Source organism: Pollicipes pollicipes, unplaced genomic scaffold (assembly GCF_011947565.3).
Source record: "Pollicipes pollicipes isolate AB1234 unplaced genomic scaffold, Ppol_2.1 Scaffold_3087;HRSCAF=3621_pilon_pilon_pilon, whole genome shotgun sequence".
Taxonomy (NCBI): domain Eukaryota; kingdom Metazoa; phylum Arthropoda; class Thecostraca; order Pollicipedomorpha; family Pollicipedidae; genus Pollicipes; species Pollicipes pollicipes.
This window is the reverse complement of record NW_023596225.1, coordinates 37,488,957-37,515,771: the sequence shown is the minus strand read 5'-3', so window position 1 is coordinate 37,515,771 and position 26,815 is coordinate 37,488,957. Positions and strand designations below refer to the sequence as shown.

Here is a 26,815-nt window from a genome sequence, read left to right as displayed (position 1 = left end):
GAGCTGGCAGGCAGCCTTGGACATTTGCTGAACTCCTGAGTGTTCAGTGCGCCTCTGACCGGTGATGGTATCCAGCGATCAGCCAGAAGGGTCTCAGGCGATGCAAGGGAAGCTCAAAGTGTCTAGAGGTTTTTGAAGATGACTTAATCGCTCCGGCGACGAATCCCCTAAGAGCCAGAAGAGTACTAAGGTGATTGAAAGGACCCACTGCAATCGCCTCAGCTTACCCCCGCCAGCTACCATTTCAACAAGTCTTCATGTTGCTTATCCAAAAGGTTGTCACGCAGCCGCTGCCACAAACAGGGAAATTAAATTTAAGTTTGTTATTAGCTTCTCGTCAGCCTACCTGTTGTTTCTGAGCATGCTAAGCCTCGCCCCGACAGGGGGAGCCAGCGCGCCCCCCTAAGGCTACTGAGGATTCACGTCCAGCATGCCGTGCAGTCGCGCCAAACAAAATTTCTATCTAGTTAGGGTCACTGAGGGCTCGCTGGAAAAAAACAGCGAATAGGCCGACCGGCCGGGCCATAGCAAATGCTGAATTGTCGCCGACCCGTGGCCGGATCGAACGACTGATTGAAAATCAGGGAATATTTTTGTTACCGGGTTAGAATGGAGCGTACGAAAGATACCCGGTGTCATAAGGTACGATACAGGGTCTTTTCGGCAAGACCTGCTGATGTTATGGGACCAAATGCACTACCAATGGAGCTCATTTGACAGGTTGTTCAACGCCCGCTGCAATGTTTGTCGTCGCCGTCACCAAAACTTCCGGTCAAAAGTATTGTTGGCACCAAACGTCGCGGGAAAGTGGACCTTTCTGTCGCCGGCCCTATCACCAAGTCGACACGTTTTTCACTCCCGGCTAAAGGCATAGTTCATGTGGCCTTCCGATGGCACGCACAAGAGCACGATTAGCAAGTACGTTCACAAGTACGTTCCTCTTGTGTATTCCAACCCAGCTAAAACACACGCATGGTCACTCTAGCACGTAACACCGCTGCACCAGGTGCGCAAATATATACATACCGTCTTAAGAGTAAACGCGTTCAATGCAACATGCCATCAGCCCCGATTGTGAAAGAAAAAGACGAGAAATCTGGTGTACACAATTTGGTGGGAAATCGATGCCCGCAAACTTTAAAGAGGTCATTTGGCCATGTTGCATACAAAACGATCGATTAAATAAACACAAAGCACTCGACGGAAACCAGACGTTTTCAAACGAACCCCGGACAGCACCAGACGCACGGTGGGAGAAATGACAGGGAGCTGTCGGTCGCAGACAGTCCCCCAAAAAAACACGCGGACCAGGGCAGCAAAACAAGCACAAAGCAAGAGCGACGGGCGCCCGCAGCGTGGCAATCGTTCGGCCGTCGTGTTGCGTTCCGTGGCTAAGGCCGGTCTGTACGGGGACCGGGACGAGACACGGGTCGTGTCGGGCCTGTTGTTGGTGCCGCCGGGCGCCGCGGAGGGCGGTCAGAGGTCGAGCGTCCACCTCCAGCCGACCGAGGTCGACTGAAGACACCGCACGAGCACCGCGGCACCGGCTGCGCGCGAGTCCGGCCGCCGTCGCACGCCACACACCCACCGGTGATGCGAGACAGTGTTTGCTGATGCGAGTTAAAAACGGAACCACACATCTCACGCACGCCCATGACTGACGTGTTCGAGTCCCTCAGACACTGTCACAGGGGTGAACAGAAGGCAAGACAGGTAATACCTTGGAACGCTTCCCACTCATAAGCTGAGCTATACGTCCGCAACCTCGCACAGCCGCTCTCACACACTGCTAACAATATGGGATATGGGGGCATAAACATTAATCTCCCTCTGCAGAATGTCTACCAAGCTCTAACGCTACACGAATAATGGTATGTACATGAGACACAGCCCGAGACTCCTTCGCAGTCGACGTGGTGACTGACGGTGCGCGCGATCATGTTTCGTTGCCGTACTTCTTCTGTAACGCCTCCCGCGTCTTGTTCAGCAGGCGGTTCTCCTCCTGCAGGTGCAACAGCTGGTTCTGCAGGTTCGTCACCCACACCTCGGGGTCATACAGGGTGAGCTGCGCCTCAAGCTCGCGCACGCGTGTCTCCAACGAGCGCACGCACTCGACCAGTTCGGGTCGCTCCAGCTGACTGAGCTCCTCCTCACGCGCGTGGCGGTACACGTTTTCAAAGTCCTTCATTGAGAACTGGTAGGCGGCCTCCTCCTCGTCCTCGTCGTCTGCCGTCGACGACTCCAGCTGCGAGCCGCCGTCCGACGGGCCGTTGGGCGTGCGCCGCGCCACCGCGTCGAAATCGATGTAGAATGCCGAGTTCTCGTGGTCGTCGATGATGAACGATGTGGAATTGAGCGGCGCGCGCGGCACCTCCAGCGGCCGAAGGATTGGCGCCGGCTGCCGGCCCGAGCGCCGCCGCCGCTGGCGCCGGTTCAGGCGCGGCTTCTTATGGGGAACGGCCGGCGTGGCCTGCTCGTCGCCAGCCGGCGCAGCAACGGCCTCGTCGCCTGGCCGCGCAATGGTGGCGCCATCTTTTCCCGACGCGCCGGCACTCGTGCCGCCATCTGTTGGACCGTGGCGCTGTTTCTTCTTACCGCGGCGCGTCTTCTTGCGTTTGGTCGGCGCGCCGGTATCACAGCGCAGGGCGCTGCTCAGGTCCCCTGTCTTGCTCGACTCGATCAGCAGACTAAAGTCCTTGTCCTCGTCGGGCGCATCTAGCGCCAGGAAGTCGTCGCCGTCGGCCGGCACGCTGCTGGGGGTGCCCGTCACCACGACGTCGGCCGCCGGGGAGGTCGCCATCTCACATCTGCAGCGGACAGCGCAAATTCGGACCTGAAACGGAGGGGCGAGGTCATCAACAGAGATCAGGACAGCACAACATTTCGGTCCACAGAATACATTTAGTGCAATATTCTAGTGATGATCCCGATGCATAGTTTAGAGGATACGGGCCGAGCCGTTTTGTTGTGCCGCACGTACGAGATAAGAGAATTGTTTGATGACTCCGGGGAAGTGCCTGTCAGCATCAAGCGAAAAGCGTATCTTAAGTCGGCGTCACAGCCTTCCACACGACGTGCTTCGTGATCGCTGAATTTGGTTTCAAGCACATTTAAGAGGTTAACCATATCATAAATTGTCGAGACCTCAGAAGCCCCGGTCGACAGACCGCAAATCAAGATTTTCGTAATTTGTCAGAGACGGCAGAGCGCGACATTCCCTTGGCCTGGTCGTAAGCATGCATGGTCTCACGGCACGACAATGTTCCTCCATTAGCTGTATGCGTAAGGGGTGAGATGATCCGGCTCTGGGCCACACCGGTCCCCGTGGTGGGGATGAGGGAAGGGGGCAGATAAGGGTGGAGGTTAGTTCCAACCCATCTGCGACCTCTATCTCCATGTCAAAGCCAAAAACTCCATTACGGACCCTGGGAAGTGTTACTTGCCCTCTTATCTTAGTCGTTTCACGCGTTTCGGGGGCAAATTGCGGCGGTCTGTTGTAGCAGCCAATACCTGTTGTGGTAACCAACTCACCTCATAAGTGAGTGGTGAGTGTTAACACGCGCACGGGTGAGGGGTCAAATTGATCCCCACCCCGAAGGTCTTTCCAGAATGGTTTGCGACGGCACAGCGCAGCCGCGCCAAATTTTGCATAGCTGTAGAATAGCGGATCGTTTGATATAAAAAAATCAGATGTACCTTGTAAAATTGCTGACCTACGGCAGGTCAAAGTTCGACCATGGTTTCGGCGAAGGCAATTTCTAGGGGAATCGTTCAATCTGATACAACAACGGAGTGTTTGACGAAGCCATACATCTCTGAGATGCTTTATTAGGCACCACAAATATTGAGTGAGCAAATTAAGTTGACCTAAGGTCGGGTACGAAGGCCAGACCAAGGCCAAAACCAGCCTGATTTATTACTCTAGGGCTTACTGTATGGGATAGTTTCTGGTGGTCATTTCGAACTTATTGATGCAAGAACCGCATTATACATCTTCCATTGATTTCGTAGAGGTCAGAACAGGTCATTGACCTAAGGCGGCCCGGGTCGACATTTTGTTTTAGGAACATACCGCCTAGCGTAATCTTTGTCGCTTATTCAAATGCAAAACTCAGAGCAGTCTTGCATGATTTTAATCACCATGACCTTGAAAAGGTCAAACAAGGTCATCTACTCCAAATGGGCTTGTAGCCTTTTGCTTAGAAACAGTTGCCTACGTTCTGGGGGCACTTTGGAGACCAACCTGGAATTTGACCTTGCTTGACCATATTTGAACTGAAGGGCATGACCTAAGATGCTCAAACTTTGACCTAAGTGAGTTCAAGTACAGGCCAACACACCCTGTAAAGTTGGCGTCTCTTGCTTTCTTTTCTTCGTTCCCCAGATCTCATGGGGGTCAAATTGACCCCCCACACACACCCGAACGAAGGGTATCTAGCTGGCCACCCGGGCGCGTGTTAAATACAACATTCATGACTACGACATGCTACGCCACCTACAACGAAAAATCAGCGACCCATTGTATTGCGCGAGAGGAATTCGTGTTCAAGCAGCCATGTAAGCTGTCATCGGACAGCGTTTTCCCGCAACATAGCAGTACCACACCAACCATTTGATCAGAATACTAAACGATTTGTTGACTGCAAAAATTTGGAGAAAAAGGGTCTAAATCCGACCAGATTTCCACGGCCAGGCGTCGCGGCGACATGCAAAAAACACGCCTAACTGATGACAAAACTGGCAATAGTACGGACAAAGCATGACTTGATATGTGTCCGCTGCATGGCGAGATTGTCCTCAAGCCATGCCATGTCATGTCAGTGGGGCTTTACGAAGCACTCAGCTGCTGAGGCTATATGGCGTCGCCAGCTTCTCACCCTGGCAGGAAGGGCGGGTGCCACGGGGAATCGAACCCCGCACCTCTGATTTCCGAGACGCGCAGTGTTAACGCAGACGCGTTAGCCACCACACTACCGGCACTTCTTTGTTTTTTTTCAAGTATCCGTCTGAAACCCCGGCAACCTTTGCTTTATCCCAATTCCCATCGTCAATCTCGGGCTGTTTCGAGCGGTGTCGGCTCGCTACATCTGCCGCGCGTCCGACTGACCGCTACCCGGTCATTTTCCGTATTGCGCCGCCGCGGCGCGGAACCGGCTGCCTGCGGCGGCCGTCCGCGTCCCCTCGCGCCGGGCGTTCTTGACTTTTAAATCGCTGACGCAATGACTGAAACTGCTTTCACCTGTGCGTATGTATGCTTCTCCGTGTGCCGTGTGTGTTCTTTTTCTTGTACAACCAGGCGCAGAGCGACCACCATGTGGATGTGTCTTCAACAAAATGACTGTAAATGTAAATGCGAACTAGGGCATGCACAGATGTGAAACCATCCGCACGGTGAAGGTGAATCAGCCGTCTACAGTTCGGTAAGCATCTTAACACCCTCCGACCTATAGGTCTCCTACAAAGCAGGCCTGGAAGGGGCCAATGTTACTTTTTCCGGAACCGGTCTCGAAAGCAATGTCCCGCGATCGAAGCGGGAGAAAAGACTGCGCAACAGACATAGGCGTGTAGACCAGTTCACCACGACGATGTTCATCCGAAACATTCACGTTTCCACCAATACTTTTGTCGGTCACTGAGAGCACAAACCTTCAAAATTCATCGATTTCGTCGATTAACATTGCCCGCGCTTGGCGGGCCGTAGTTCTAGGGCCTTGGGAGGGCCCAACATTCAACAATGTCATTGCCTGTCCACATTCAAACGTCATTTCTAAATGTGTGCGCGAGCTGCCAACGCCCAACGTCTGCACACCTCAACATGGTAAACCCATAAGAGGAAGCTCCTTTCAAGGGATAAGGGTTTTCCTCATGGGTTCTGAAAGATGCCGGCCGCATTCAGCTATGTTTTGGCATCTACGCAGTGATAACACATAGATGTTTCATCGCCTTGCTCGCCCTTCGCAACAAGTGCCTTGCTGGTCTTACGGCAGGCAACATTAAACATCGCTAGAATCGACCACGTTGAAGGAAGTTGAAAGCAATGGGAAGCATCAAGACGTCACAAAAGACCCAAACACACGGTTTTTTGGTCCGACATCGCGGGATGGAATACGACTGTCAGTTTCCTGAGCTCAACAAAGCTACAAATAATCACTTAGACGCTGTAAGTTGTAAAGCTTTGAAAGCCGGTTGCGAATAAGAACCAACGCAAACAGCAGTTGCAAATGTAATGAAACTGCATGGGATAACATTTAATAATTTTTCGTCATGAATTGCTGTAAAAAGCAGGACGGTAGACGGTAGAGCACCGAGGGCAAGAACTTCTTTACGGCTCAAGATGTGTTTAGGCTGATGAGAAGCACATTATTTTCGTCCTCCTAAATTGACAGCCACATACACGGTACCGAGGCCACCAGCCATGCCCACCACGGTGACTTTTACAAGGTGGAGTGCGCGCAAACACCGCATGAAAGTTCAACGCGAGCGGCTGGGGCGGGCTTAAAACTGATTTCATTTGAAAACACATCCGTTTCTGCAATTTGTTGTCTTTTACGGTCGTTTTGAGGTATTTTTGGGATTTGAACGAAAGTGGGACAAACATAGGGGTAGAGATCCCTGGTAAAAGGAAGCTCCGCGCCATCCCGCCGCGTGATAATGGGAGGAGGTGGCTCCGACCACTTGCAGCAGTGAGGGGCCGGTCACCGTCGCCAGAACTTTTCAAAACAATAATAATAACAATAGTAAGGAGGACGATGATAATAATGATTGTTATTATTATAATAATGATAATAATAATAATAATAATAATAATGCGGAGGTTCATCCCCAGGGAGGGCCTACGGGGCGCCGTGGCACGACGAAACGAGGACAGCCCGGTGTAATAACAGCAAAAACAGCGAAGCCACGGCAGCCTGTGACAGGAACCAATTTATAATCCTCGTCCAAAACGGTGCCAGACATCACCAATATTCGGACAGGCTTCGGGAAAATAAGAACCTAAAATGGCCCAACAGTATGGTGCGATAAACGACCAAAACCACCACTCCAAAGTCCAAACAACGCCAATGCGGATAAAAATAATTATTTCTGGAAGAAAAAACACGACTTGCCAAGACGCCAGAGACCAGGACAAGATCGTAGAAATGGGTGGTGGACAGTCTTGTAAACTGTGATCACGTGTTTTTCGTAGTTATGCCTGATACGCAGGATACACATGCATATTGCAAGGCGATTTTATTATATATATATATATATATATATATATATATATATATATATATATATACAAACATATATTCCTGTTCAAGCCCGACCTAAAACTTTCCGTGGTCCTGTGTCCGGAGGATCACGGACTACCACCCACCATTACCACCAGGCATCGCCGCTAAACGACTCTGACATCCAAACAACGCGGCTGGTCGAACCTGAATGAATCGAACATGGAAAATACACCTTCATCGTGTCTTCCAAATTTCAGTTTTGGGTCGCTGCCAACGCTACGTATTATCCCTGGGACACTTGACTACGCGTCGAATCGATGAGGAGCGTTAAGCCGTCTTTTGTCGCGTGCCGTCCTGGCCAGCTGGTGGCCACAGCCGCCCATTCGTGACTGGCGTAATTCAATTCGCACGGAAAAAGCGACATCGTATCAAGGCCAATCAAGGGCTCTAACCAACAGATATTCATGCCTCATTAGACAGGTAGCTGTAAGCGGGTGTGGACACATGGTCCGCAGGATTAGCACAATCTCTAAATCAGTGTGAAGCCCCAAATTTGTCATGGCAACCCGCCTTTTACGCTCGGATACTGTACGAGATATGGTACAGGGTTGACATCGCAAAGCAACATTTGTAGTATTGTGAAGAAAGGCAAGAGCCCAGGGACATTGGTCTGTATTCTTTTGAGATGGTTGCCATCCCCTCACCCAGCGTTAATTGCCCCCCAGTCCCCCAATGTTGGCTTTCCCACACTTTTGTTTTGCTGGGATATTTCAAAAGGGAAGGAAATAGAAAATTACGCCAGGGTTATTCGGATGAGGGGCCTATAAAGAGCATCAAATAATACCTGTGACCATGACTACTACGTTGCTCAATAAAGGGCGGCTACTCCATGACCATTTGCAAGCCAGCCCTTGGTATAGTTTTCGGTTAGAATATGCCCTAGCCGCCAGATTAAACATGAAGAAATACTCAACTTCTACTAAAAATCAGTGATACACGTACTGCTATTTGATGCATTATTGATGCACCTATACGGTTACTTGATATAACTGATGCATTACACAAAGAAGAAACCTAACAATTGTTCGCGTTCGAAACAAAGTGGGGAACGTCTGTTGAGAAGCACACGTTTGATGGAAATTAGGCTGCGAAGCCCTCAGATTGAGCGGCACCAAAGAAATGGACACACGAGAGAAATTTTGAATAAAGACCAGGCGACCGCGAGATGACAGGCAGAAGGGCATTTTTGGCAATGGCATGTTCCGCGCCACAAACACGCCGCTCACGTTACAGAAGTGGTGCGGCTTGTGCACAAGGACATGCTACGTTTTTGCACATTGCGCAGCAGAACACATCCATATATCGTTTTCACCGCACGCGCGCAGCACCTGAATGCTGGCAGAGCACGCACAGCACCGCTCGTCTTTACCATGAAGATCGCCGTAGGCAATCCGCCAGGGTCGGTCCCAGATTCTCAGAACCGACTCGGCCTCTCAGAGCCGACTCGGCCCCTCAGGCCTCTGAGTCGGACACATAACAAGCTCCAGCAATGCTACGGCAATGTTGCTAACAGACACCTCGTCAGCGGCCGGAGCAGCGCGGCCACACGGCCGCTGCCATCAGCGCCATCTACTGACCAGCTCACATAAGTCAGGCAGGCACTGATGCGGAGCCGCGCTGTCGATGGAGAAACCTACTTAATCTAGAAGTGATAAAACATGTTACGTATAATCAAGACGTGATAAAAGTGCAAACGAACGAACGACGCTAACCCTGTGATCACTGGGATTAAACAGAAAACAGGTTGTCCGCTGGTCCTAGGGTTAAGTCGTACGGGGGGCGGTCCGTTTGGCCCAACCGTGCGCTCATCGCCCCTCTGGCGGCTGACCAGAGAGGAAGCTGGCACGGCACGGCCGAGTCACACCAGCGCATGATGCAAACATGATGCAAACATGATGCAAACATGATGCAAACATGCAAACATGATGCATGTGTACGTAACAGCAAGATCACTGGCACCATGCGCACGTGCCTGGCAGCGGTGCTTCAGATAACACCACGCTACTTCACAGCGATTTTATCTAAAAAAGATGGAAAAACAACCCTTAAGACAGGCGACAAAAGACCCGGGGTGGAGGCGGGGGCGGGGGCGGGAGCGGTGGGGGGGGGGGGGGGGAGGGGGAGGCAAGACCCATTCGGAAATCACGGAGAGTGCAACTTATGACGGCAGTAAATGAGGAGCAACATACCATTTAAAACCAGAACATTTCACAAAGATCTGCGGCAATGCAAAGAAGGAACTTACAGAAAAGACCCGTCGTGCGCTGTTATGCAGCGAGCATCAGGTTATCTACTCTGCGAGCGGACTTATCGCGGCTGGCCCAAATCTTCACTTCCCTTTTGGAAGCGCTGGTTTCCAAGTTTGCATCCAGAAGTCCCTTAGAAATGCCTTGCGCCTAGCGGGGGCGTAGTGCCCTAAATGAGGTGTGTGGGGGGGGGGGGGGGGCGTGCCAAATCACAAACACATCCCCAAAATACACCAACACACCGGTTTTCACACGGATTTGGCCCACTTATATCTCAAAGGTTGGGGGGGGGGGGGCTGGAGCGCAAGTTGAAGGGAGCCCCCCTCCCCCCCCCCAACTGAAAAAGAAACTATACCTACCCTTGGCAAGCAGAATGGCACGGTGCACATAAATTCTGAAGCCCCCAAACCCTAACCCTCCCAAAATTGAATAGAAACTATGCCAACCCCTGGCACACAGACACGGCACATACAAATTCTGCAGCCCCCTAAACTCAACAGGAAAATACGCCCCTTGCACCTCGCTTGTCACATTTCATCACACAGAAAATCGTGGCGCGGTCTACGCACATTTAAAAAAGTCTTACATCTAAGGGGACGTCCATACATCGTGCCAGATTAAGAGGGGCTAACGCTACGCTCATCAGTGACTGCGGCTCATGTAAATTAAAAAACAAACGAACTAAAGCTGTTGATACCGCTGGCTTATCCTCAGTACAAACAGCACGCCCGTATTTTTTCGCAGCTTTAGCTCACTAGGCCAAACAGCCGGTACCTATTTCGGGCATTAATCTTGGCCACAGATCCATGCAGGAATTCACGGCAGAATCCGGCGTAACCCGGAAAGTTGATTGAACTGAAATCCCAATATAGGGCGACGGGGGCGCAAAATTTCTTCCATGACGTAAACGGCGTTGTATGCTCTATGTTTGGTAAGGTTTACGTGTCTTTCCCGGATATGCCATCGCCAACATATATCCACGCTATCTCAATACGTGAAATAAATTTGATAAGACCGCGGGGAGCGCGTGGCCGGGCCACAACCTGAATACGCTATTGAACTTGCGGCGTAACTATGGGGAGGGAATTTGCCCGTCTTAACCACTGGGGAAATTGCTAACAATGTATGCCGCAATTCATCGAGGTCCCCAATTATTATATATACACTGGTACTGCGCAAACCAAGGCTCCCAAATACTGCCTGGAGGCTCCAACAAATTTCGAGCCGTATAATTCCATTATTTTCATGCATCACCATCAGCCAGACGTAAACAAATCCCAAATCATGGGGACATCGCTGGCATACAAAAGGCCTCTGAAGCGATGTTCTCGCCACTAGCTGTGTTCAGGTACATGTGTTCGTCGAGGCGATACATTCGGGAATACGGTGACGACACATATTACCCCAATTTTTTATAGGACACTGGGCTGACACGCTCACGCTTTTTCTGGGTTACGCGCGATTGTTAAGCCGCAGCATGCGATCCCCAAGTTTCAATCCGCAATCCCCAATGCATCACGGGTGGCCCGCCACCACACATGGGGACGCGTCTTTCGAGCGACCTTCGTATCCTTCGCTGACAAAAGGGCGGCGACCAGCGTGCCACGGAAAAACAAGTATGGCGCAGATGGCGGATCGATGCCGAAAGAAAATGCACTCTATCTTCACATCACCAGCCTCTACACCACCTATTATCAAAACCAAAGCAAGACACTTACCTTATGTAGTAGTTAAACCACAAATACTGAGATAACTTGCGCTATTCCTCGCTAAACAAGCACGATTCTACTGCGACGCGCCGGAGCCCCCACCACGATCAGCTGATTTTAGGCTGCGTTTGACCGTCGTACGAGGGTCGTCGAAAAGACGTATCAATGGCTGGCGATCTCCGCGGCGTGACGCAAATATCCTACAAAATTAGAAATGATTGGATAATATTGTGTTTTTAGTCATAAAGCACATAACAGCTGTGTTTTACTTACTTTTATCTTCTCGGGGTACACATTCAATGCAACGGAAATTCAAAGCTGGACGGAATCGCCGACCGCCTCCTCAAGCCCGAACAACTCAAATTCTTGTAACTTGTGCTGAATGGCCTGCACCACACATCAAACTGTGGATGATAATCTCACTGGTACCGCACATGGCGCATCTATCCGGTCCAACCGGTTACGGCCAAGTTTTCAATGCCTACTGCGTGACTAATCCGACCAGGTTTGTGCACGTATAATGTAATTAGTCGGCGCCGCATGGCATGAAAGGCGCGGTGCTCCATCTGAAACTTTGCTGCGTTTCCAATAAGCGCAAACAATAACATCCAGAAGATTGCTACAGTGTACTCTGCTTCTGTTCTGTTCCGTATCTGTTTCAAAGGCGTATCTCTTTTTCAAGAACGTCACAAAAACACGCAGTAAAATATAACAAAAAAAAACTCAGTCGTGGTACTGCAAACACCGATCAATTCCCAAGTCAAATCCCCACCACTTTGACCTGTCTGTACTCCTTGCTTCGTTCCTCACAACATGCGCGGATGGTGCACATTTCCAGGATCCTCCAAGTAGCATATCTGCAAGCTCGTTGGCAGACTGTGCCGAAACCCGCCCAACCCGTGCAATTCTCAGACCTCTCGGTTCCAGGCGCCGCGCCACGGCAGGGTCACCCAAGCAGGCCACCCTCACCCTTGACATCTTACGCGGGAAGTGCCAGCACACCCGAAACAAGACATCCTGCGATGATTGGAAAAAATCGCAATCACAGACGATAACTGCACAAGTAGCCTTTCAAATTCGAACAGGTGCAAGCTGGCAGGACTAGCAGGATGCTAGGATGCATTCTACGATTAACGAAATATTAAGAAGGGACTACAAATAAGTTTTACGCCGTCCCTCTAAGCCCACAAGCGCTTTTTTACTTTGACTTTTTATCTTCGTCGCTTGGGCATGCGTAAATTTACGCAGCGCTTCGTTACCTGCTCTCGCCCACACGTTTGATCTGTTGGTTGCCGGTTGTTCAAACGTGTCTTCCTATACGTGAGACACTTCCCCCGCCAAAGCAGCATGTTTCAAACAGGTGTTTGCGGTTGTCACGCACACGCATTTCTACGCAATGCCACCATTAAGGACAGCACATTCACTGTATGGTAAGCCTACTTCACATAGAGCAGGATTTTCTCGTGAGTGGCCCAAGAGCCTTCGCCGATAACACCAGTCTCCGCGCCCCATTCCGCTGCCGCCTCTCAACACATCAAGACCACTTTGGCATCATGTGCGTTTGTATGTATTGCACCACACATGCTGTCCGTACCACCCACTAACAACCGAAAATGCCGGAACCCGCACTGTAGTTATCAGGATATGATCATGCCAACTAAACGCCACCATACTAACAAAACCTCCAACATAAATGCAGACCTTTTCATGGGGTTATGTCAGGACACGAGTACAAATATATGACGGGCGACACTGGCTCTGTTGCTTGGGACTCTATCGCCCGAGTTCGACGAGACGCAGCCGTATTTACGAGCTGATGTACGAAACCGCGACATATTTCGGCCCCGCTGGTAACGGTAGGGGCACCCATGCACATTTCAGAGACGCCACCACGCGACTTACAACAAATTTAAGTGAACGTCTCTGCAAGGGGCGCCTAACCGACCAGCTTTCTGTGGTTATTGCTGCCATGGATCTGTGTGTACGGGCCTGCAAAGCCTTCTTCAACTACCATCCGAAGTCTCCCCTCCTCCCCCTCAGAAGCGCAGCAACTCGCGAAACGTCTCCCGAGCGACGCGCGGCACACATCCGATGCTGCAGTCAAAGGAGCACTGGCGCTACAGAACACTACGCCACGGCCGATCGCACTAATGAGCGCCCGCATCTCACTGAGGTACGGATGAGCTCGGAAGACTTCGTCGGCGCACAACTCGTTCGGAACAAACTCACTTTGACTAGCGATTTTACATGATCTAACGAGCGGCTGCGTTGAAACACAGAACTAACACAAACGCTGTTATGAGCCTTCAGGAAGGCCTCTCCCATTCGAACGCAATGCCATACTGGGCGTCTTTCCTCCCAACATTCGGTACCTTAACAACGCAAGATACCACGAGCGGTTACCATCTGACACACCCACGACTCTACAGAGATTTCTCCACTGCACAGCTCGCGATGGCTCACACCCCCTTAACCTTCCAGTGGTGTTTGGGTGCACGCGCGGCCGGCCGCGCGGGCGTACTGGCAGTTGAATGGTCGACGAGAACAAGATATTGCACCGCCCCTGAGCACGTACGTTGCGTGGGCCCCAATCGCGCCGCCTTCCGGACCACCGCTCTGACGCAACAGCCAGAGTGAATACGCCAGTTGCACCGTTCGCGGGGTGCCTCATCTCACAGATTACAACGAAGTTGCCAGGGCGCGAGCAATTACGTCACTGGCGGCCTCGGGTGGCATTACGGCGATTTCACGAGATCCAATTTTCTCAAATCTGAGCCAACTCCCAAGTTCAATGCGATAGACTCAGCAGCGCAACCAGCCAACAGAATTTGCATTGAACACAACACATCTGATGTGGCTCTGTTAGCAGTGCTAGCATGTTTAAGACGTAAGCTAGTCTAATCTGGATGCTTCTGACCAGCACTAACGAACGCGAACATGTACAGCCCGATGGCGACCTACGGCCGCACGTACCACTACGTCCCACACGTACATAATTCCGTCCCACAAAACCGATCTAAGCTCGTCAGCCGTCCGTCCAGCCTGATGTCGCCGGCACCAGCGGCGCTGGCGAACGGTGACCGACCAGAGCAGCCAGCGGCCAGCAGCCAGCGGCCAGCAGCCAGCGGCCAGCGGTCAGCGGCTCCGCTCCTGGCCCGCTGACGGCCCCGGCAGCAGCGGCTCGGCCGTCTACAAGCCTTTGTTGTAGTACACGACTGTAGGCGGGTTCGGCAGCTTGTTGATCGCCTCCTGCAACGCACGCAGGCCGTTCGGCAGTTACCAAAACTCAAAAGACAGGTGTGGACGTGGCAAGAACAAGTCAAGCCATGACAAGCAAGTCCACTAGAAAATGGACGTCACGAGCAAAAAACACTGCGCTGCAACACTGAAAAACGGTACAATTTCGGCACAATTTTCTGCTTACAATCGAATCGACACAACAAGATAACTTCAAACAGTGGCGGTCATCCGATGGCAGGCTTCCGTGGTACGGGGTCGTGAGCTCCGTCAAACGAGCCCGCCAACTACGGGCACCCATTTCCAAGACGCGGTCTCGGCATCACACGACCCAGTCGCCTCCTCAGAGCATTCAGCGCTCAGCCGCGGCGGCGCCACAGAGCAGCACGTGCCGCCGCTGACCGGGCCGGCCTATCGGCGGTGCTGGCAGCGCTGGAGCGCTCGGCAGGCACCCACCTGGACCTCGGGCTCAAGCCGGGACACGGCCACCGACGAACGCTGCGGGAACAGCGCGCAGCACAGCGGCGTGGCGAACGTCAGGAAGAAGCCGCACAGCAGCACCTGGCGGACAGCAGGTGATGGGGCCGCTCAAACGCGGTGCACGGGGGAACGACGACGACGACAGGTATCCATGACAACCGGAGCATCGATTATCAACTACCTATGGAAAGTACCGCGCCCCTTTCGATTCCTTTGCTGAAGAAGGGCTGCACACATCCATCTGGATGACAGTTCGCCGGTCCGAGTTATAAACGCCGATGCGCATTTTCATGCACCTTGTAAACCCATATTCAATTTGTGCACAACCTTACTCCGCCACTGAGCATTGCTGTCGAGTCCACCAGTAAGCCGCGCCTCCACGTAAAGCCACAACTCAACCGCGATAAACACAGCAACCAACTCCTTGAAGCAAGCCCTGGCCCAGACATTTACAAGCCTAAAAACAAAAACAAAGATGACAATCAGGTACCTAAATGCATATGATCAAAAGCATTGGTTATAAACCGGACAGTAAATTCTGATATCCTGCCGGATACAGGATAACCAAATAACAGCAGTCATCGGGTGGATAACAATATCTCAAGACTTTGATACACACATACCTTACAAGAGCACTGTGTATTTCAACACTCACGCGTTGCTCGTGCTCATTGGTGATGATTTCGAGAATATATTTTTTGCATTAAGACATGACGCTAACGCCCTATTCAAATGTTGGTTCACCTGAATTCTCCGATTCATCAACTCCATATTTCGCCATCGAGGTCAGTCTGACAAGAGCCCGTTTCAGTCTGACAAGGGCCCGTTCCAGTCTGACAAGGGCCCGTTCCAGTCTGACAAGGGCCCGTTCCAGTCTGACAAGGGCCCGTTCCAGTCTGACAAGGGCCCGTTCCAGTCTGACAAGAGCCCGTTCCGTTCCAGTCTGACAAGGGCCCGTTTCAGTCTGACAAGGACCCGCCCCAGTCTGATAAGGGCCCGTTCCAGTCTGACAAGGGCCCGTTCCAGCCTGACAGGGGCCCGCCCCAGTCTGATAAGGGCCCGTTCCAGTCTGACAAGGGCCCGTTCCAGCCTGACAGGGGCCCGTCCCAGTCTGACAAGGGCCCGTTCCAGTCTGATAACCAGGCACGACTCAGACCAGGCCAGACTACGGCCTGGTCCTCATAAAATACTCGTCTTAATTCGCATCCGATGGTATAAAATATAATACAAAATATAATTTGAATCTAATAGAACGCCTCACTCCGGTTGGACTTTAAAAAAGATACCTGATACCGCCAAGGCTTAGACCACACGGAAACTTGTCCTTTTTATACCCAGCCAGGTTTCTGCTTTGACCCCGTCTTTCAAGTCCACAGTGGTTTGGAAAATCAGAAGCATTCCAAGCCAGATTCCAAACCACATTCCTATATGGCACAGCAAACAAGTCCAACAAGCACGCTTCTGTTAAATTACTCCAGCAGGCACACACCAGTTTATAAATGACCAAATATGACCCAAGTTCGCACCAGTATGATGTCGGCGCACATACGGGAAATGATGCTTGATTAACACGGAAATCATCGAAACTCCTGCAGGGATCAGGGGAGCGTTACATGCAAAGGCGGATCACGACAGGATGACTATCGGGTAGCTTGGTGTCTGATCTCAGCAGAATTCACCAACCACATCAAAGGGTGAGTGGGGTGAACGCTGTTATCCGTAGCACTATTGATTCAGCACGCGCTTCCGCACGTGCCTACCTACATCTTAGAGACATACACGTGACACGTCGAACACCAAATGCAAAAAGGCTGGTGACAAAATATCGGAAGTGCACATTAGCTTGCAAACTACAACCCCGTTTGCCCGTGCACCGGCAAAAACTTGCCATCGATCACACCACCCAGTATTCGCAATATAAAACACCAGGCGTGAACCTAAACAGGGGAAGGGAGGGCAGACCATCACGCATGGCATGCCCTTGCCGGATGAATACCGCCAGAGGCTTTCGCAACGGGCCGCGGGCCGCACGCCCGGGGGTCCGGTCCGGGGCGTACGCCGTACGCCGCCGCGTCGTTCCGGGTGTGCGCGCGGTCAGCGTGCAGCCCCTCGGATCGATACGCACGAGAGCCACCTAATAATGGCCGCTGCACCTTCGAGGCGCAATCATTCGCCGCTCCGTTAACTGCCATTGACATTCCCGTGCGCCCCTACAGATATCAAATAACACGATAATGAAACCAGCCCCACAGTTGGCACGTGCTGTCTCGTGGTGACGCACTCCTACATTCGCAATTTCACCGCCCGTTTCCTATCGTGCCGCAGTGAGTGGAGGGGAATATGGGCGGTGTCCTTACCTGCAGAGGCGCGTTCAAGTACGGATATCGCTTGATGAAGCCGCGCTTCTCCAGGTGATTCATGATGATCGGGCTACCAACTGTAAGGAGGCCAGTGTTTGTCTGACAAGCATGATAGAGAAGCCGAACACCTTGCCCCGCGCCGCGCCAACCTAAATAGATGCGGATATCGCAAATGACACGATATATTGAGACCTTGGTATAAACAAGGACGATATTAAAAAACATGACATTTTGAATTCAACGTAAATTCCTTCAATGCAAGCGGTAACCAAACATAGGACTTCATCCAGAGTTGAACAATCCAACGATTACCGACAGCCGCCGCAAGCCAGACCTCAACACCGGTTACCGTTTATCTGCAAGTTCCGGCCAGACCATCTCGACAGGGGCCTGCCGCACCGGACCGCCCCAGCAAGCGGAGCGGTCGGCCGGGCTCCCCGGGCGTGCCGATGGGGAGACGGCGAGCACCACAACACCGGCACGGCACGGCGCCGGGCGCCTTCGCTCTAACACAGTGTGCATGTCCGCTGAGTGACAAAGCCATCTTCACACACGCGGCACACGCACCATGACTGATTAAGACGCGTCACTACAGGCAGGGCATAATTCATACGTAATGATTCTTCTCTGGCCGAAGCACGAACATTTTTGTTCCCGGCGGATTGTGAACAGACCAAACCACTTTCTACGTCACGATTTCAATTAATACGTTCTTGATGATATTACGAGGCGTTTGGGTTTAAACAAAACAGACTACGTAGACACACTCAACAGGTAAACTACGCCCCGCGTTCTTTCAAATACCTATCCACAAACCACTATTCCTGCAAATCCCTCAGTAGTGGTTGAAAAAACGCGGGTATCAGAAAAGAGACAAGGAGGCAGGGAGCTGGCACGTAATAAGTTCAGTTAGAAACCGCCAAATTATATAGACAGGATATATGCAACGCATATGAAAGTATGGTGTTTGCTTAGATGATTTTCCAGAAATTCAGTGTTGCGCGTTTTAATCTTAAGGAAACCGGTATCACTCCGGATATTTTGAGCACTAAACATTGAACATTCAACACATTTTAAGGACATTTTGCACCCTAAAATGCTAAACGTCCCATACGCTCATCGGGTCAACATTTTGAGACGAGACAAAACTACGAACGTGAGGGAACGTTTATAGCGCACGGCGAGCGAATAAGTAAACTCTGCATCTCTAGGTGCGCGGGTTGTAAGATTTTCGGAAATCAGCGGCACCTTTATGAACAATTAATGATAGCACATGCATGCATTTCTAGCACACTTGCAGACAGAACATTCATGCAGACTTCTTGTGCACAACTACGTCGTGGAATTGACATGCAAGCAAACACAATATTATAGTGCTTTCCGCTCACACCAACCACATTGGTCCGACTACCTAAGTGAGGTGGCGGGGCGGCAGGGGGTGGTGATGCTTCAGGCAACACGGATCAACAGCAACGCCGAACCATAAGTATCAGACAAGCAACTCGTGGTGCGCGTCGCGGCGGGCCCAACTACCAGACACGCAGACAGCTACGCTACGCATGCGGCCAGGCCACGCATCACCGGCGGCGGGCCTGGCCGTCCGGCCGGCCGGTCGGCGCGTACCCATGGACGGCACGGCCATGCCTATACGCGACACGATGACCATGGCGATGGCCCAGCGGCCGGTGCGCGGCGAGCGGCCCACGCTATTGCCGTCGGCGTCAAACAGCTGAATGCCGTCCGCTATCTCTCTGCAGGACAGGCGACGGACGGCATCAGTGGACCGGGGTCGGGGCAGGGACGCCGGCGGACTCACCCATGCCCGGCGCCGCCATCAGGATGCGGCTGACGGTCACCATGGTGATGGCCTCGCGCGCCGCCGCCCGCGACTGGCCCACCCGGGCGCCGTCGGCGTCCACCAGCGTGATGCCGTCGGTCAGCTCCCTGCCAACGCTGGCGGGTCAGGCACCGACGGCCGGAGCTGGGGCAGCCGACAGGGGCACGCTCAACGGGTCAGCCGCCTGGGGACGCTCACTGGGTGAGCTGCCTGGGGATGCTCACTGGGTGAGCTGTCTGAAGAGGCTCACTGGGTAAGCTGTCTGAAGAGGCTCACTGGGTAAGCTGCCTGGGGATGCTCACTGGGTTGTCTGAATATGCTCAATATGTCAGCTGTCTGGGGATGCCCACTGAGTAAGCTGTCTGGGGATGCTCACTGGGTAAACTGTCTGGGTATGCCCACTGGGTGAGCTGTCTGAAGAGGCTCACTGGGTAAGCTGTCTGGGCATGCTCACTGGGTTGTCTGAATATGCTCAATGTGTCAGCTGTCTGGGGATGCTCACTGAGTAAGCTGTCTGGGGATGCTCACTGGGTAAACTGTCTGGGTATGCCCACTGGGTGAGCTGTCTGGGGATGCTCACTGGATGAGCTGTTTGAGGAGGCTCACTGGGTAGGCTGTCTGGGGATGCTCACTGGGTAGGTTGCCTGAATATGCTTAATGTGTCAGCTGTCTGGAGATGCTCACTGGGTAAGCTGTCTAGGGATGTTCACTGGATAAACTGTCTGGGTATGCCCACTGGGTGAGCTGTCTGGGGATGCTCGCTGGGTAAACTGTCTGGGTATGCCCACTGGGTGAGCTGTCTGGGGATGCTCACTGGATGAGCTGTTTGAGGAGGCTCACTGGGTAGGCTGTTTGGGGATGCTCGCTGGGTAGGTTGTCTGAATATGCTCAATGTGTCAGCTGTCTGGAGATGCTCACTGGGTAAGCTGTCTAGGGATGTTCACTGGATAAACTGTGTGGGGATGCTCATTGGGTAAGCTGTCTCAGGACGCTCACTGGGTAAGCTGTCTGGGGATGCTTACTGGGTGGGTTGTCTGAGTATGCTCACTGGGTAGGCCGTCTGGGGATGCTCAATGAGCCAACCACACTGTCACGCCCATCGGATCAGCTACCTGCGGACACCTGCAGGGTCAAAACCCGAGGGCGCTTACCAGGTCACTGTTTGGTGACAATCAATGAGTCAGGTACCTGGGGATGCCGCGTGGCGCTGCCTGGGTTGACCCAAGTAGTCGGGGACTGTCCCTCATTAGGTTACGCATGCTAATAGTCATCAAAGAATGAGTGAGGCTGATTTGCTAGCTTTGGCTCACCAGCTCTTCCTGATTGCCCACGTAACAGTTATATACAGAACAGAACACAATTAAACACGCACACACACACATCTACACGCACGCACGCAAACTAGTGAAGGTCTCAAATAAAGAGCAAAAAGAGCTAACCGGTAACCAACACCATCCATCTGTATTTTCCATGCAAGCGATACTTACTTGGACCTCATCATGGGTATGTTGACACAGTTGGCTGCTGCAACCGCGGCAAACGGTACCAGCTTTCCCACCAGTGGAGGCGCCGTCTGGCAACAAGTCGGACATCTGGTAACACGGCTGGAGATTGTACATCACGCGCTGGAAAAGTCTGGATCACTGCAAACTTGCTCCACTATTGCGAAACTTCTTTCTCAAAGGGCGTGTCCCACGTTTGGGACATATTTGAGAAATACAGTCCAGTGAAACCTCAAGATTAGTCGCATCTAATAACAGCGCTGGCTAACGTTGCTGCAGCACCATCAAGACATAATAAAGATATGATATTTAGCCGTTTTCTAGCACTCCTCTTCTCTGCAGTCACGACCATCGCCGTCATAACGACCGTGCGCACCTCTAGTGGTGTGGATAAAAGAACGATTGCCATTGGCCCAACGGACGAGGACCCGTTACCGAGAAGCGCAATGGCTGAAGTTTGAACCAATGAGTCACATGAACGTGTGATGCTCCCATTCCCAAACCCAAAGCGCGCCTCGAAGAGCCACTATGGTTAACGCAATAGGGGAGAAACCAAAGCCATAGTGTGACGTTTCGTTGAATTCGCAGCATAAAACTTCATGTTCACACATCTTTTTGCCTAAACCGTGTTTCAAGCTTTCAAAGCAGTTATCAAACAAACCCCTTGACAAATTGGTGTGGTGAACATATTTAAGAACACACATCGGAAAAAGGATGGCAAATGAAATGTACGACTTTCATAGTGGTGAGAAGGTGGTCAAATGAGATTTTTCCTACTGGGTCAGCAAATTCTAATAAAAATCCTGAGCCGTTCAGAGATTTCGCGAAAACTGGTATTACATATCAATTTGTATGCATCTGATGTAGCAATACGTGAGAATCACAAAAAGGCATGATACTCCGTTTAGCTCATGAAAATGTCCTGGGGTTGGAGCAATTGTTTTACTACAGCTTCAGTGTTACAGTAGCTATATAACATTTCGTAGCAAAGTATCTTCATATTTATGAGAGAATTCCTTAACACAGGTGACGAACCATGTTTTAATTGGTGGCACCCAACGCAACGCCGTAATGCTCGCGTCGGACCCAGTGCTAAATAACGATGCAATGGAACGAGAGTAACGCAACACAAGGGGTCTTGTCCGTCTCTAACACGCACCTTCACAAGGCTGTTAAGTCCCAGCGCGGTGGTTAGGGCTCCACCGGTCGCCAACACGTATGACGTGCCCAGCTGCCTGCGAGCGGCACAAAACGCTGATGTCAGCTTACAAACGCAAGTGAAACGTTTTACACGCTAGTGAGCGGCGATGTACCAAAAAGGCCGATGGCTTACTGTTATGCCTGGCACCACTTCAAGTAAAGCAATAGTCCGGCGGCATAAACGATTAGTAAATGCCTCCAATGGGCCTCTCACGCGGTGCCGATAGCAAACAGTGACCGACGCGAAGGCAACAGCACACATCTTACTGCACCGCAGCTCCTGCTTTCGATGACAACTCAATCTGGTTAGTGATGGGCAGCTTGGACTAGTTACATTAATATTCACTCTGCAACAGCAAACTTAGTACAGATCCTTTTCAATGGCAAACAGTCGTTTTCAGCCAACAAAACAGAAACACATGTCAAAGGCCCACGCAGAATAACCGCAACTGACTTGGCAGAGATGGGCGAATCGCCGCTGCGGTTCGTGTAGTTGACCAGAGCGTTGAAAGACTGGTTGACCCACTGCCAGAATACAACGGCCGGGGTAGTCCTGCAAAGACAAGCAAATGTTTGGGACACTTCAAGCAGTCAGAGAACAAAACATCTCGCTGAAACAACACTGGACAACACATCCAGCTTGCATGGTTTATCATATGTTAGACATTGGGACCAGCTCTTCAAACTGTGGGGCAGCTGATGTATCTGTACCATCCCTTGCTCAAACTATGCATATCATATATATATATATATATATATATATATATATATATATATATATATATATATATATGTATATATATTCCTAAAAATTTAGTGAGATGGAGACACTAAAATAAAACAAACTCAACATTTTGTCCCCCAAGAAACTGATATCAGCTGAAACAAACAGCATGGGTAACAAGCCGAGTAGGACAAAGCTTATTACCAAGCAGGCAAAAGCCTAGCCCATAATAGGCAGTGCAAGGCAAAAGCCTGTGGACATCGGGCAGCTTCACCCGATGCATCGACTGCTGTGCAGTTACCCATATGGGTACAACACTCGCCTGTAGAACGTCATCATGCAGCCGGTGATGGACATGTTGCAGGGCACCTGCGCCGACATGCGGCCCACCAGCAGCATCTTCTCGCCCGTGTCCGGGTGGAAGGCCGAGTCGTACAGCGTCTTGGCCCGCCATAGGTCGTCGGTGGATAGCTTCAGTTGCTCACCAGCCCTGGTCCAGAGAGCAGACGCCCGGTGTTACAGCCCACACCGCGCATCGCGACGCAGCACACAAACCACCCCAGCAGAGCAAGCAAATGGTCACTGAACACTCACTGGAGCAACATACATCAACATGCCACTGTCAATGACTCATCAACAACAACTCGATGCCTATTAGTCTTGCGACAAAAACTTAACAGATGACTCCAGCCATTAATGTTTGGGAAGTGATCAGCACAACACAGGTCACCTATCTAAACAGGAGCTGGATGAACGTGACACTACTCGCCTCTGCATTTGCATATATGAGCAGCCAACCAGAGTTGTTGTGTCTGTGCCTGCAATTCTTGTACAGGGAAGGTTGGGGCTTTGAATGTACTTAACATTTCTCAACAGAATGGTCCAAATTGCCATGCAATATAAAACAGCTGACTGATGGTAAGTGATGTGGCAACAAGCTAAGACAAATAAATGCTTGAAGACAATAAAAACAAAGAATCCAATGTTGTGACATAAAATATTATCTGTGGGATCTTATGTGGAGGTAGCCACCATCAAAGTGCCCATAAGATCTTCATAGATTTGAACAAAGTTACAAGTGAACAAAGTTACCTGGCAACTCACCTATATTTAGTCACAATGTCTTTGGCAGCATCAAGCTCAGCAGAACTTGCAAACACGTTGAGAGGATTGGTGATAATTAAGAAGTGTTTAGCACGACCAAGATACGTGCTCTGGTCCCATCTTGGGGCGTCCAAATTTATTTTCTCCATTGCTTCCTGCTGACCTGAAAACTGAACATATGGCACATAGGTATACCAGCAGGGCCAACATATGGCATAGCAACTGACTTTTGTGTGTGGCAGCTATGTACATTTGCATCTCACAGATGGTTCTATGATTCCAGACTCACCAAAGGGGGTAAGTCTGAGATCTGAGACACTGTCACGACACCAATGGGATCACGCTGGCATGGAAAGACTTGTGCTCAGTGGCCTGAGGGCTCAGACATGGACTTGCTTTGTATGCAGTCCATGACAGGCATAAGCAAATATAGAGTTGGGTTAGGATGTTATAGATGTCTGGTTTTAAACTTCAGGTAAGCAGCTTCACTGAGTTGTATTGGAAAGTTGCACCTCTTTGTACCTGACCTGTCCTGGCAACATACATATTCCAGTTATGGTTTGTTGGGAATAGATCACCATCAGGCCCTCACATCTGAAAGCACAGCTCCAGGTGATAGACCTCTTTATGATAATCCAAAATGGGTGCATCTGCAGGATTTTGAAATACAAAACAGGTGCATCTGCAGGATTTCGAAATAGGCAGAGCTAACACATTTAGTTCAAAACAATGTGTTGTGCTAAAACAAAACATTTTGACACATAACATGAAGGAAAAACTTCTTGACTGGTATAACTGACCTTTCAGGGTTTTAATCTTTTAAATTTTACATGACTCACTCTATCTTATGGCTGTGGACATTTATTTACATGCACATCAATGCATGTATAAATTTAGTAAAGGAGTAAGGACCAAATGCCCATCTTGAACACACCATGCTCCCAAACATTCTGGAGGTATCTGAGTAAGGAGCAAAAATATAACTGATTAACCTAGTTTTGGCATAAGAAGAGTTGAGGGCTAAACAAGACACCATAGCAGCCAATATCTATGGACAAATCAATATCCAGTCAATATTCTGTTCTGAATGGAGATAGCAGCTGCTGATTATTGGATGAAATGCTGCTGAAACAGCCAAGAGTCTGGATTACTCATTATTCATCTACAGGCTATAGAAACAAGTTCAACTATATAAGGTATGTACCTAACTTACACCACCTCACCAGCATTATTTTAAGCCCAAGTGGCTCTATCATTTCACCCATGCCAAGCACCATAGTGCACAAAGGGACCATCCATGAGTCTGTTTCTGCAGTCATATCTAAAAGAGAATGAGAGGAGTTTAAGATGTTGGATGGTGCACTATACCTCTGCCCACTGGAACACCCAGATGATTCATAATGACTGACAACTCAGACAATTAACAAAAGTGATGGAAAAAGTGTTTTATAGGTTTGAAATTAAAAAGCTAGCATGAGGTTTAAAATCCCCAAAGAGTTTGAGAAAATAATTAAGTGCTAAATGAGAGAAATAAGGCTATTTTCATTCATGTAGCTTCTTATAGCTGCCCCCTAACTGATAAAACTGCCAGTGTGAACAAGAAGCTATGACCACAGAAGCTATGACCACAATGCATGAAGCTTCAGTATCACATTTCATCATGGTATCACCTGTGATCTCTACCTTGCAGCTGACAATGCTTTTCAGAGCAGGGGTGGAACTTTTGATTTTTCATTTGGGGGGCAGGGGCTAAAGCCCATAATCCTTACCCATCCTTCTTCCGAGGTACATTTCTTTAGACTTTGTCCACATAATTCTGTGGCCATGGTCATAACTTTACCTTATCATGAAAAATGACCTTCAGCTCCTGGTTTTCAGCATTATGAGTTCAAAGTTATCATGCTGTGCCAAAAAGTTCAACACATCAGGAGATACTGGTAAAATAGCCCCATAGTTCTCAGCAACAATAATCTTCACAGCAATCAATCTTACAAGTTGTGGTCATCCTTAAGAGCTCATCTTTTGAGATGCAGAGGAAGGTAGATGGCAGCTAGTGTCTTAGTTATGTTTTTTTGTAGTCATCACATGGATTCTAAATATGGGATATAACAACTTCTCATTAAGTTTTAGTTTAAATATGGATTATTTACTTGTGAGTCAATTTAACATCCAAATCAAACAACTCAGATCTCAGATTCTGGCACTGATTGCTATGGAACCTTCAGCACTGGATTCACCACTGATTCAGGAATCCTGTGTCAGGTCAATGCACCAATTCTTTTTTTTAAAAATCCAAGATTTGTCCTGGCAGACAGCCACTTTTCATAATCAACCACTAAAATTACTGTAAAACGCTACCATTCAAGGTTAGATTCAAGGCGTTTTAATCCATCTGATAGTGATTCTGTCCCAACCATGTACTTCTGAGCGAAGATACCCTCAGGACGTCACCCCAGGTTCATTTTTAACGCCGGGACGGCCGCACGCGCGGTAACAGACATGAGCGATCGCTTGTATTACGTGTTTCGTGCATCTTATGATAAGTACACAGTTGCACATAATTTTCAAGGTACTTCAAGAACAGAGGTAGTAATAAAATACCCACGAAGCAAGCTTTTCAGGGACGCCCCTTAGTATATCCAGATAAGCACTCGGCGTGAGGCACGACAGCACATCCTCGAGAACATTTAGTACAAATCCTTACCAAGGTCGTGTTCGATCGTCGTCAGCGCGTTTGTCAGCACCAATCACGGTGCAGTATTCACCTACGTCAAATCCCGTGATCATAAAGACATATGACTCATGACGTCACACTTGGCTAGCGCTTATGCCAGGATTTTTGGGGTCTGTTCGATTTGTTCTCAGCACGATTGTCAGGTGGACTGCATGACGTCATGCATGCCGACGGTGCGTTCGATGTGTGGGCTTACTGGAAAGTTTCTGAACTATACTTTCCCTTCTTTCCTTACCCTTTACTTCATACCACGAACTAACTCTGGCTTACCGCCGACACACTACGTACAAAGTGGTGTTTGGAAGTGTGGCCCCTGTTCCGATGTTACCATCATCTATTCCATCCGCATGTTGAGTGTTTCTCCCCATTTCCAGTTAATTTCAATTTCGGCCCTCTCATTTTGAA

The 26,815-nt window shown here is 50.3% G+C and overlaps 2 protein-coding genes across 4 annotated transcripts; both read right to left on the bottom strand.

Moving 5' to 3' along the window:
• Positions 1–939: 939 nt before the first annotated feature.
• On the bottom strand, positions 940–11,353 carry LOC119089664 (protein HEXIM2-like). Its single transcript, XM_037212458.1, has 2 exons — positions 11,242–11,353; positions 940–2,833 (listed from the first exon to the last, which is right to left on the bottom strand). Exon 2 carries the CDS (start codon positions 2,798–2,800, stop codon positions 1,937–1,939), a length of 864 nt encoding a protein of 287 aa, XP_037068353.1. The 5' UTR covers positions 2,801–2,833; positions 11,242–11,353; the 3' UTR covers positions 940–1,936.
• A 2,763-nt stretch (positions 11,354–14,116) lies between these two features.
• Positions 14,117–26,344, bottom strand: LOC119090305 (sideroflexin-1). Of its 3 annotated transcripts, none has more exons than XM_037213088.1 (10): positions 26,282–26,344; positions 23,677–23,846; positions 22,895–23,062; positions 22,303–22,401; positions 21,808–21,883; positions 20,634–20,719; positions 19,126–19,253; positions 17,307–17,386; positions 14,926–15,030; positions 14,117–14,481 (listed from the first exon to the last, which is right to left on the bottom strand). In XM_037213088.1, exons 2-10 carry the CDS (start codon positions 23,823–23,825, stop codon positions 14,422–14,424), a joined length of 951 nt encoding a protein of 316 aa, XP_037068983.1. In that variant the 5' UTR covers positions 23,826–23,846; positions 26,282–26,344; the 3' UTR covers positions 14,117–14,421. The 3 variants fall into 3 exon arrangements, with proteins under 3 accessions (XP_037068983.1, XP_037068985.1, XP_037068984.1); XM_037213090.1 differs by lacking the exon at positions 19,126–19,253 and adding an exon at positions 18,933–19,060; XM_037213089.1 differs by having other exon boundaries at positions 23,677–23,839; positions 26,282–26,335.
• Between the last annotated feature and the right edge of the window lie 471 nt (positions 26,345–26,815).